This window comes from Chelon labrosus (genome assembly GCF_963514085.1).
Source record: "Chelon labrosus genome assembly, chromosome: 4".
NCBI lineage: Eukaryota > Metazoa > Chordata > Actinopteri > Mugiliformes > Mugilidae > Chelon > Chelon labrosus.
Window position 1 is genome coordinate 14,486,118 of NC_140340.1, and position 11,948 is coordinate 14,498,065.

General features: G+C 39.1%; 1 protein-coding gene and 1 pseudogene across 2 annotated transcripts; one reads left to right on the plus strand and one right to left on the minus strand.

Annotated features, from left to right (window-relative positions):
- Positions 1–351: 351 nt before the first annotated feature.
- Positions 352–4,348, minus strand: prr13 (proline rich 13). The gene is made up of 4 exons (XM_084542361.1): positions 3,895–4,348; positions 2,989–3,054; positions 2,446–2,903; positions 352–966 (listed from the first exon to the last, which is right to left on the minus strand). Exons 2-4 carry the CDS (start codon positions 3,002–3,004, stop codon positions 919–921), a joined length of 522 nt encoding a protein of 173 aa, XP_084398487.1. The 5' UTR covers positions 3,005–3,054; positions 3,895–4,348; the 3' UTR covers positions 352–918.
- A 2,278-nt stretch (positions 4,349–6,626) lies between these two features.
- On the plus strand, positions 6,627–11,913 carry LOC311486911 (cell division cycle-associated protein 7-like; annotated as a pseudogene). The gene is made up of 9 exons (XR_014699925.1): positions 6,627–6,650; positions 7,734–7,911; positions 8,203–8,595; positions 9,040–9,135; positions 9,216–9,368; positions 9,955–10,098; positions 10,642–10,791; positions 11,389–11,525; positions 11,750–11,913. The product of XR_014699925.1 is annotated as a cell division cycle-associated protein 7-like (transcript).
- The last annotated feature ends 35 nt before the right edge of the window (positions 11,914–11,948 follow it).

Below are 11,948 nucleotides of genomic sequence, written 5' to 3' on the forward strand. Positions count from 1 at the left end.
AGCACCCCTCTACAGTAAAACACCAGTGGGACATGATGCTATACCCCAAGTTACACGAAAACATATTATTAGAAGTATTATTAGTTATTGAGTACAACGCAAACATTATTACACTAGTTTTAAAAAAACACAATAAGAAGGGTCTGTTCTTGGATATAACAAAAAACCCACGTGGTTCACTGATGTAACATTAATTGTCAAATAATTTTATGATTTTCCCTTTCTAATATGTTCATATTTACAAACGTCAATTATTATTTTTTAAAGAGCCACTAGTGGGCGTCACATCTGTTGCAAATGAATTCACAAATTTATTAACTTGGGAAGGACACAAGATGAAAATGATTATTTGAACATGAAGTTTTATTTTTACACATAACTACACTGGATGCAGAATAAATCTGTTGTTTTTTTCCTGCAGCCATGAACAGTAGTGAACATACAAATAATAAACAATAAAAACAATATCCACTTCTAGATTAATTTTCAAAGAAAACCAACTCCTCTTATATGCATATTGTTTCATTTTACTAAAGCACAAATGTTAGATTTTTATTTATTTTTTTAATCAAAATAAAGTAGTACTCGAACACAGGTGCCCGCACAGTGCTGCAATCTAAATTACTTCGATATACATTAGTGTAGAAGTAACAGTAAAGAAACACTGCAGTTACCTTAAGCCCTTAAATCATTCATTTTAAGACATGGTGAGATGCCAATACAGTTTAATGTTGCGGTGATGTTTACAGTAACAGCTTAGTGTCATCAACAGACCATGTGAGATATGACAGAATACTGTAGAAACAGGAATCCCGTTGATAGTGATAATAATTGCGTTTGTGTGTTTTTATAGCTAATAGTTGTGTTGCACTTTTGTAAAGCAGTATTTTGTGAAAGCTCTCTGTTGAAGTGGTGTCCTCAGTCTGAGTCGCTGCTGCTGCTGCTGCTGCTGCTGCTGGAGGAGGACTGTGAAGAAAAGCAGGTTTACGATTACACATGCATTTATATATTAAAAACACAAACAGAAAGTGTTTAATTTAAATCAAGCTGCTTTTCATAAATGCTAACGTTGCAATTAAGTCTTACATGGAGAGAGAGACTGACAATAGTTTCCCATCATTCTAAAAAGAGAATGGGGCCACATGAGTCATAACACCGTCAAGTGGAAGGAATGCATCACACAGACATCCACCCACAAAACATATATTCTCCCGCTGTTACTCAATTAGATCCATACTTTATATTCATTTGGCAGACACTTTGGTCCAAGCCAACTTGAAATAAGTTCATATACACTTGATAGGAATGTTGAAGACCTTTGGCTATTTATCCAAGCAGTTTCTTCAGACCTGAAGAACTCAACAAGTCCAGCTGCCTTTGTCTTAGCTTTGTTCTTTACATATACTGCAATCTTCACAGACACGGATTTCCAACTATTTAAAACCTGTTTCTGTAAAGTACAGTATTACCTGACAGAAAGGCCCACCGTGCATGCATACTCATAATTGGTATGATCTCAACTTGTAATCTTCCAGTTGCCTTTAAAAGGTCTCTACTCCATATCAGTGGTTTTAAATATAATGTTGCTGTCAACTACTTTACATAATTTTAGCATGGCAAAACCTTATATCATTCAAACTGCATGCCATTATGTATGCTAGTCTTCTTTCTATGTGTGAACCATATATATTTTATATACTATCCAATATATTCAAGATGCCACATCTCTAAGTCAATAGAAACCATGTAAATTGGAAATTTAAGCTACATATGTGTGTTAAAGTCCAAAAGCCTAAATCTATTCTGAATAAAACCACAAGATCTAAGATAGTCAAATATAGCCAGAGAAGAGCCACATCATGTTTCCAAAGAGTTCATTAATTTGGCGAACATTAACAATAAGAACTGTTTATATGATAAATGACGCAAGGCTTGCAAAGTTTCGGATTTCTCTTCAGTACACATTTACTCAAATGTATGATATATTTAAGAGGAGCTTAAACAATTAACTGACTGAAAGAAGTATAACCGCTGCCGGTTCTTTGTGTTTACAACAGATGTCGAGACAAAAGTCTCATTCTGACGATCACATTGAGTATTTTGAGCATGTTGACTAATCTCCACCAAACAATTGTTTATTCTACAAAGAGAACTTTATGTCCAGAGCTACTCTTTGGTCTAGTATAATGTGGTCATGTAGTTTCTCAAGAGTGCTGTGTTTCTTGAAGTGTGTTGCACTTTGCACTCGTTAAGTTACTGTTGACTCTTGATGATGTGTGTTTCCAGCATTGACTGACATGAAATTAAAGACCCGAGGCAAAAGGGGTGTGGGCAGGTTGAAGTTTCTTCTCTTTATCTAGTTTTGCTATTAATATTTTACCTGCAGTAGGAGCAAATTTAACCACTAATACATACTTAACATTCTTACTTTAAACCCAGTCTCACCTTGCCATGTTTGTGGTGTCCATGCTTGTGCGCCTTATGTGCCTTCTTCATCTTCTTCTTCATCTTTTTGTGGGCTTTGTGTCCGACTAAGCCCACTCCCATTCCTGCCATTCCTCCCATCATGGGATCTACCCCTCCATGATGATGATGATGATGATGATGACCTTTGTGGTGGCCCTTCTGATGACACCCTTTTGGTGAGTGAGGGTATGGACCTGGGTGAACTCCTGCAGGAGGGACTGCTGGATATCCACCGGGAGGCATAGGATAAGGATGAGGTCCCGGAGCTCCATAAGGCATTGCCCCCATGGCTGGGTTCATACCTGCTGGGTACTGGCCAGGTGGACATGATGGAGGGGGAGGGTGGGGGAAGCCTCCTGGTGGAGGGACAGCAGGATATGCAGGGTTGTAGCCAGGGGGATAGGCAGGGTTTGGCGGCGCCGAAGGAGGAGGAGGACCTGAAACAGATAAAAGAACACGTATGCACCTTCAGAACACCTCCACTACAAAGCAAGGTCGTTCAGGTTATGTTTGATATCTCACCTTGATTTGGCCACATGACGTGTATTTTACTGGCTAGTCAGAAGAATAAAGCTCTCAAATGAAAACCTGTGGAAACGGGAAGACAGTAAATTCAGTTTGAACAATTCAGGAAATATCATTCTCTTTTATACTGTTGAACGGTTGAGTATGTGGCTCATGATTCAAGTATCAACAGCTCCCCTCACTGAAAAAAAAACCAAAAAAACAACAAAATAACTATGCAAAGCAATTCTGTGGTTGGTGATTTCAGTGATATCAGTCAGAATAACATGTCTGAGCAAGCATATTTGGACAGCTGTTTACACAATTATAGTTGAAGACTTTATGTCTGCTGCGATTTTGATTTGTCACAGGAACATATCAAAAGGCATAGCAGTGTGTTTATTGGAAACACAGAGCTAAAACTAATCTAATGCATTACATTATCCCAAGGTTTTTGTTAAAAAGGATATAGGTTACTGTATGCTGCCCAGTCCACTGATGTCAATAAATAAAACAAACACAAGCTCAAGTATTCAAAATTATCATAAAGTTCCATAAACGCATGCTTTAACCACCATAAAGGTGGATTTTTGCTGGACTGTTGCATTAAAATAATTTTTGCTGTGTGTACTTAACGAACAGACTGTAGGTCTGTTTACTCTTTCAACGCCCTACAACAACGACTGCAACATTAAGCACTGAAACAGAGTTATGCATTTCATTTAAGCATGATATGGCCTTATTCCTCAACCACAGCCAGTAATTTCGTAATAATATTTCTATTTTACCCTACAGTTACAGTACAGCTGTAGATCCAAAACAAACTAGGTTTAAATCATCTTGTCGTAGTAGTTTCTGTCTGTTTTATCCCACATACGCCACTTCTGACACTTGCATATTAAAGCATAGATTTCATAGGTTTACCTTCGATGATAGTTATTTCGGGTCGCGTGAAGTTTGTGAGGAATTCAGGGCTCCGTGTTTGGATTTCCGCATTGAGCTGCGCGGAAGGCTGCAAGTAAATGCACCAGGAAGCCACGCCCGTTATTAAAGGCTGCGCGCACTGTTTACTCACAGGCTAATAAGGTCCAGCAGGATTTGGGTATAAGAGTTGATCCACTAGTTTCTGCGACATAAAAGCCTGTGATGTCATGTACACCATTTGTAAATGACTTCTGTAAAGGGAGGAGTCAGAGGAGAGGGTGAGCGTTTTCCATGACACACAGATGTAAACCTATGAATCAGGTGAGGCATGAATCCATTACATCATGGGTTAACCATCGAGTAAACAGTTAGGCATGCAATTCAGTCATCTCAAGAGCTTTAATAAGACTTAACAACAAAAAACTTTAGCAAGTATTACAAAAAGAAAAGGAATAAAAATAATTATAATAACTTTGTTTTGGCTCATTTACTTAACCTAACCAAATTAATTTTACTAATTTACTAATTGTTAAGGGCTCCTATACAGCAAACATTTAATTTAATTTAATTTAATTTAAACATTAAAGTCTCACTGAGAAACAATATGTTTCAAAGTAAATGTGCAACTGTATTTCATTTAGTGGCTGTTCTACAGTTGAGGTGTGGGACATCGACAAAGGTGCTGTTCGATTCACATCAATAAAGCCATGCCAGTGTGACAATGAGTCATGCACAACAGCCAATGAAATCTGAAAACTGAAGCTCCTTTGCTATCCTTACTGTCACATGTCAAAATATATTACCGGTCAAAAAGACCCATTGTGCATGCTGGGATAATTTGGGAAGTGATAGCTCCATCTTGCCAGGATTGGAAGTAAAGTGGGTGCACTTGTAAGTAAGGTTTGTTATTTAAATATGAGTGATAAATAATTCTTATAACTCTTCTTCTCGTGTTTGCGCTTTTCCTATACCTGCAAACATCATTTGATTCATTCATCTGTATATACCACAGTGATAGAGTAACACAACAATCATCAGCAATAAAGACAAAATTACCTTATCAACAATAATAACATAACTGATAAGAACAAGTGTTAAGAGACACTGATATAATGATGCATACTGCATCTGTCCGTGTCCTTCAACCACATACAAATACTGTGTTTGAGTACGTTTTCCGCCTGGAAAAGAACTCATTATGCTATGAAACTTATGAGGTAAGCCAAATCTGTCCAAATGGTTCATTTTAGAGCCAACGTTATTACATACAAAGTCAAAACTAATTTATGTTCCTGACTGAAATATTTCAAATGAATAAATCAAGAGAACATTGTGATCCCAGTGTGCCAGCATGCACGATAGCCAATCACATTAGAATCCTTTGCTATCTTCTTCATGACAGGTCAAAATATATAATGGTATATTTTATTACATTCAAGCTTAAATGGACAAAAAGCAATGCAGAACAGCAGGACTGAAGAGGAACTAATCTGTTCAGAATCTCTGAGCTGTCAGTCAGACGTCCAGGTAAAAATCCCAAATATTTCTGTTCATGAGGCAACACATGCTGTGAAACAACAGCGCCTGCAGATGGAGACATTTGCAGAAACTGTAACATCAAATTAGAAACTATGGAAGCAGAACACAGATATACAAGTTATTACCTCAATGGACAGTATAGCAAGCTGACAGTACGGCTCACTGTAATATTTTAATGGATTTAACCGCCGAATGGTCATATTTCAGTACTATTATAAGGATGGAAAAAATAGCACACCAATCTTAAGCACCACCTTAACGGTAATAAAGACTAAATTTTGTCATATTTGCTTTGGGTATTTTGGGTATGACTGTAATAGGATGTGGTAAATTAGCCTGCAGATGATTAAGTACTCTACAGCCCAGCTCTCACAAGAAGACATTTTATTATCCATATAGTAGCAGAGCAGGCACAGTCAAGTCCTACAGCGCCTCCCTGTGAGGACACGACATATATTTTTATACAGCAGTATACCTTTATATCGTATTTTATATCCTATCTATCTATCTATCTATCTATCTATCTATAAATATACAGGTATTTATTGCATTTATGCATGTTTTATATGTACTTTGTTTATATTTTGATAAATACTTTGTATTTAGTATGTATAGTTTCTATATTGTTTAAATATACTTGTATAATATAATTTAAACTTACTTACACATTCTACCTCATTCTACCTTACTTTTTGACCCTGTTTAATTCCTTCTACCTCTGTGTAATAATGGTACTTGATACGTGGATGTCAAACAAACCGAATGGAACAACTTGTTGCTCCACTGAAACATAATGTATAATGTGCAAAGAAAGAAAGCTCATAGTAATTTTATAAGTCAGAGTGAAATACTGTATTTAAGTTAAATAAATAAAGCAGTGGTTTTTCGGTTTTGAGATGAAGCAGCAGTGGTCACAGTTTGCACTTTGATATCCAGTTTCTTGTAAGAATTAAATTCCATCTATGTACCTTCTTTCATCCGTGCCTTGAATCCACGGTGGTCTCTTACCTTTTAATTTGTGAAGTGAAGTGGCCGCTCACGTATTCAGCACATAACGTACTGCAAGACAGCGAGCCAGCTGCTGTTATCTGGTTTCCGCTCAGCGCCAAGGAAGTGGACGATCCCATCATGCTTCATTAGTGGTAGCTCAAAAACCTCCTTCACTTTGGTAAATTTATGTTTTTTCAGCCAGCATGGAAAACGTTCATGGCCACCTGGTATTTTTCTTGCCAAACAGTTGCAAAATGCCCTTGGGCCACAATGGAAGAGGAATGAACACACAGGCAGAGGGGAATGATTTGGGAACTGCAAACCACACATTCCCTGGACTGGCAGGACAGTGAAAGCATCTTATAAATAATGATTGTTATTTTAATTTTAAGGACTAAGAAACAAATTGCTACTTGTGTGTGCTTTTCAATTTCATTAACAAGTAACACATTGTAAAGGCTATTGATTTGTTAATGTTTATCTGCCACTGTGATATCATACAGTAGGACAAATAAAAGCATCAACATCATATCACAACAGGACTTAAAGGATACTAATCCAATAATATTGTTAGCTTGATTCCTAGTGACCTTGCTTGATTCCTTTTCAGCAGCATCAGTGATTTTTGGAGACTCTTCTCTCCTGTAACCCTCTGACTCCAAGAAGACTATGCGATTGATACAAAGACTTCCCCGCTGCCAACCCCGACAGGCTCAAAGCGGACCTTCCACTCATTCCTTCTGCATTACTCTATGAGCTCAGGATATTTCGCTTTCTTGCCTTCATGGGCCCCAGCCACCTGGTCTTCACAGGGATCAGTGATTTGCATTATGACCACTTGCTGGGAAGAATCTGATGTGGTGTGGTGTGGGAACTTCAGCTGTTTCCCTAAATCGACACTATATGATTTTATGTTTAGAAGTCAGAATTTTGATTTCCACCGAGCTTTAACCGCTGACTGTATGTTTTAACTTAACATCACATTTTAAATACTTTTAACACAGACAGACTTGAGACTGAAGTTGTGTTTAGGACGACATGTTATTCATTTTATATAGTGTTTACACAACTTAATGCATACGTGTTTAAATATATATAGGTTTGCCCTTTGTGGGCGGAGCTTAGAATGGATTAGCCGCCTACCGACCCCGATCCGTGCTGCCCAATGCTACAAAACAAGCGCCTCTAGCTTTCAATCACGTTAATTGGTTGTGTACCTGCGCGTGGGAGATCCTCGCTAAACTTCATCAACTACTGCATGTCGTTAGTTCAAATGGTAAAAATAACTTTGCTGTACTTTAAATGCTAAGCTAAATATGTGCTATACACCATTAATTAGTGTTTGGAGCTAATTATGTTCAATATATTTGTCTCCAGGCGCCTGTTTTAGGAAAGCACTCTCCCAAGAAGCTAGCTGATGTTTTTGCTGAAGACTCTGAAGGCGATGGAACATTTTACGGCTTTTCTGACACTGAAATCAAGAATGGGGTATTTTTATTTATTTATTTATTTTGTTGTAGTTTAAGACAATAACGACACAAGCTATACATATCCTGATAAAACATTAGAAAAGGAAGCCTTTATTCTTGATTTATTTGTCATTGATATAACGCCGTCAGGTCAAGAATCCAGATTTCCACTTTTAACCAAACAGACATTTGTGCTTTTCATTTGCTGTTACAATAATTACAAACAAAATCCCAATGTGAAATCTATGATGTAACCTTAGGGACAGCACTAACAGCCAAATGAGAAATAATCCCCATTTACATCCATCAGAATTTAACTTTTGAGGATGAAGATGAAGCCCAGACTGACATTTCCCCCAAGGATCAGAAAGCCCCCATCCGACCATCTGCTGCTGCTGCTCAACCCTTCAGGCTGAGAGTGGCCCTGCGCTCAGCTCCACTCATCCAGCAGTCCACTGATGATGATGATGAGCAGGCGGAGGAGGAGGAGGAGGATGCAGAGGAGGAAAAGAAAAGGACGAAAAACAGAGGGGTGAAGAGGGCAAGAAAGGGCGGCAGGACGAAAAAGGAGACCCGCGTGAAATTTGAAGATGAGGTGGAGACAGCGGTGGCTGGGACGTCTCCGCCCGAAGACTCGACTGAAGACGCTTCAGACAATTTCCTGGCCAAGAGAGCGCAGAACATCAAGGCCAACAAAGCTATGGTGAATCACACAAAACCGCACGCAGGGATGGAACAAACACATTTTTTTTTAATTATACACTGGTGCTGCAGAAAAGCACCCACAAGGTCCCACGTTAAACTAAAGTTCACACTCACTGTAGATATGTTGCATATCCCTGCACACAGGGATCTACTCAAATTTTACTTATAAGTAGACCGTAAAAGTCATAGATGTAGATGTGAGACACGCAACACAACTTCTCTTTTTCATAAGCCCTACTAGTGGTTATACTTTAAATTATGCTGAACAGCCGGTCATATTCTGGAAGCTGGAAGGAAAGCTATGTTTAGCCGTGCAGAGCAACAGACCGACAGTGTTTAAGATTTAAAAACCAGACAAAAGCACTTCAAGAGTTGGCAAATTTGCCCTTTACAGCGACTCGCTGTGTTCATCTGTTTTTATCTTCACTCTCTACTCCAACAGTTGGCTCAGCTGATGGCAGACCTGCAGAAAATGCCAGGAGGTGCAGGATTATTGCAAAAACAAGCAGGCAAACAGAGGGCAAAAGTTAAAGGCTCTGTGAGTATGTCGGGAAAAAAAAAAAACATTAGCCAACATGTGATATGCACGGAGTTGATTTTATTCAACCTCGCCTTCAGCGTCCACCCCGCTCTGGGGCGACTGGAGGGGAGGCCAGGAGGAACCCGGACCGGGCGTCCCGCAGACAGACCCGATCTATGGGGACAACTGAGGATTCTTCAGCTTCTCAGGAAGCCGAAGTGGAGCTCAGCCTCGAGGACGAGCTGCTGCAGGTCAGTTCTGCCATTTATCATCGAGCAGACGGTGTACATTTAGAATTCCATATGGTCTCATTTTTCTAGTGATTTATTTATTTTACAAGTCAAAATAATGGATTATTTGTATGCAGCCATTCAGAAAAACTGCATATTTATGCATCTGCAGTATGTGATTTATGATCCAAGGCTCCACATACAGCCACTAGACAGATCATTAGGTACACTAGTGAAAACGAATACATTCTAATACAACAGTCCTGCAATAAATCTTAACTCTGTGAAGTTTACGGTATACAGCATTTGCTTAAAATAACTGAGGGAGCTACAGTTTAACAGCACAAAAAGCTACATCCTTCAGAGGGGTGAATCGTTTGCCATCACACAGTTGGATTACCACCTTTCTTACACCGTTTTAACATAAACTGAACATTATAACGCTCAGGAAGCTAAGATTTAGTGCACCGCTGTCCTATTAGAATGCATTAATTTTCACAAGTTTACCATAATGAACTGTCAAATGAGTGTTGGTTTGTGTTTGTCTCGCCAATGCCCGTGTAAGGCTTCAAACTCAGTAAAATGTTTTTTCCATCATCTGTTTCAGGTACGGGGAGCTCCACGGCGTCGTGCCACCCCGCGGCCTAATACCAGCAAACCTCATATTATCCGTCCGGTGGAAGACATCACGGAGGATGAAATTCAGCTGGTCGCAGACAATATGACTGACAAAGTGTACAACACGGTCACAGTGAGTTTACTGCTGGACTTTGTATTCATTTCTTAATGAATTACAGATTATATTCAATGGTTTCCTTCAATATCGGGTTAGTTTTTTTTTTTTTTTTTTTAAGTCCTGGTGTCATTTAAAAAGATCAGACCTATTCTCACACACAGTGTTGCTGTGTAAGTTTTATTGAGCACTCTTGTATTCATTTGCACTGCACTGTGGTCAGATCTTAATATGCAAATCTATGACACCATTTTGGCAAGAACAGCGCCTCCTAGATCAGATTAAGTAGTTGTCCAGACCATTTCAGGCATGTTTGACAGGCATGTTAAAGTTAGCAGGAATAGGGTGAGTAAGACGGCCTTTTATCTTGCTGGGATGTTATGTTTCAGTAAGAATGTGGTCACACTTTATAGGCTACATTTGCACCTGGTGGAGATCTGTGCACAAACCATCTACAAATGTGGTCTGGCTAATTTAAATCAGATTTAATTCTTCCTGGTTTTGCGTTTAAACATTTAAAATGTTGAAATAGTGTGATTTGCCTTCTCTGTGTATTTTCAGGGCTCGACGTGTCATCAGTGCCGTCAGAAAACCGTTGACACGAAGACGTGCTGTCGCAGCGAGGACTGTCGGGGGATTCAGGGTCAGTTCTGCGGGCCGTGCCTCAGGAACAGATATGGAGAAGATGTCAGAAGGGCGCTGCTTGATCCGGTCAGACTTCTGATACACCAACACTCTACAAACCTTTACACTCGGTTAATTAACAAAGCTATGTAAAGAGATCTGGGGACGGGGGGGACACAGTTTACATAGTATGTCAAGGTCATGTGAGAAAATAACTTTTAATGATATTATCCCTCAATATGAAGCCATACCTCAGTTTTATGTTTTCAGAGTTGGCTTTTAATGACGGATATTGGGCCTGAAACCTGTTTAGGTGTGCACTGTGACATAAAAACCAGTTGAAGCAAAATATTCTCTTGCTTTTTTCAGTTCAGTTTAAGAAAGGGAATTTTCTGTATGAGCTAAAAACTGGTCCAGCCTGAAAGTGAAGCACAGTCTGTACTGCTCATAATTGTTTGCACTTTAAATCTTTTGATTGAACATTGCACTGATCTACAGTGTCTTATACTGCACTACATAATTACATCACTTTGGACAAAAGCATGTCCCAAATGAGCTTTATTACGCAACCATGCAGGCTAACAACTCCCCTACAGCAGCAGCTTCACTCTAAAATGAAACCTTTTTTTTTTCTTACCTCTCTAAAAAAAAAAAAAAAAAATTTGACTTCCTATTGTACATCAGGAGTGGAAGTGTCCTCCCTGTCGAGGCATTTGTAACTGCAGCTTCTGCCGACAGCGCGAGGGCCGCTGCCCTACTGGCATCCTGTTTCCCCTGGCTCAATACCACGGCTTCTCTGACGTCCACTCCTACCTCAGCAGGTGGGGTGCAGCTATATTTGATCAATTAAAGTTTTCATATGTAATGGCAACACAAGTTTGAAATAACGACTCATTGACACTGGAAATATTTGTTCATCTGGGGACTTGATGGGGTTTTTAGTTATTGTTGATATGTCTTTCAGTCCAGGTCCTAATAAGTTTTATCTAAAGCTTGTTACTTATGCTGCTAAACCACCCTTAAACTCTTCTTTATCTCCTCACAGCCTCCGCAACAAGCTGAAGAGCGAGGAGGACGATGTAGAGCTGTGATTTAAACACTAGAGGGAACAATTGTTCACATGCTTTTACATTTTTTGTATTAGTTTTGGGTCTTAATGTTTTAACCTGTGATTTTAAACAAATAAATGCAGTTTCTGACCAACCAGTTCTTTTGTGTGCATTGCTGGTGTTTGACTGAAGCAC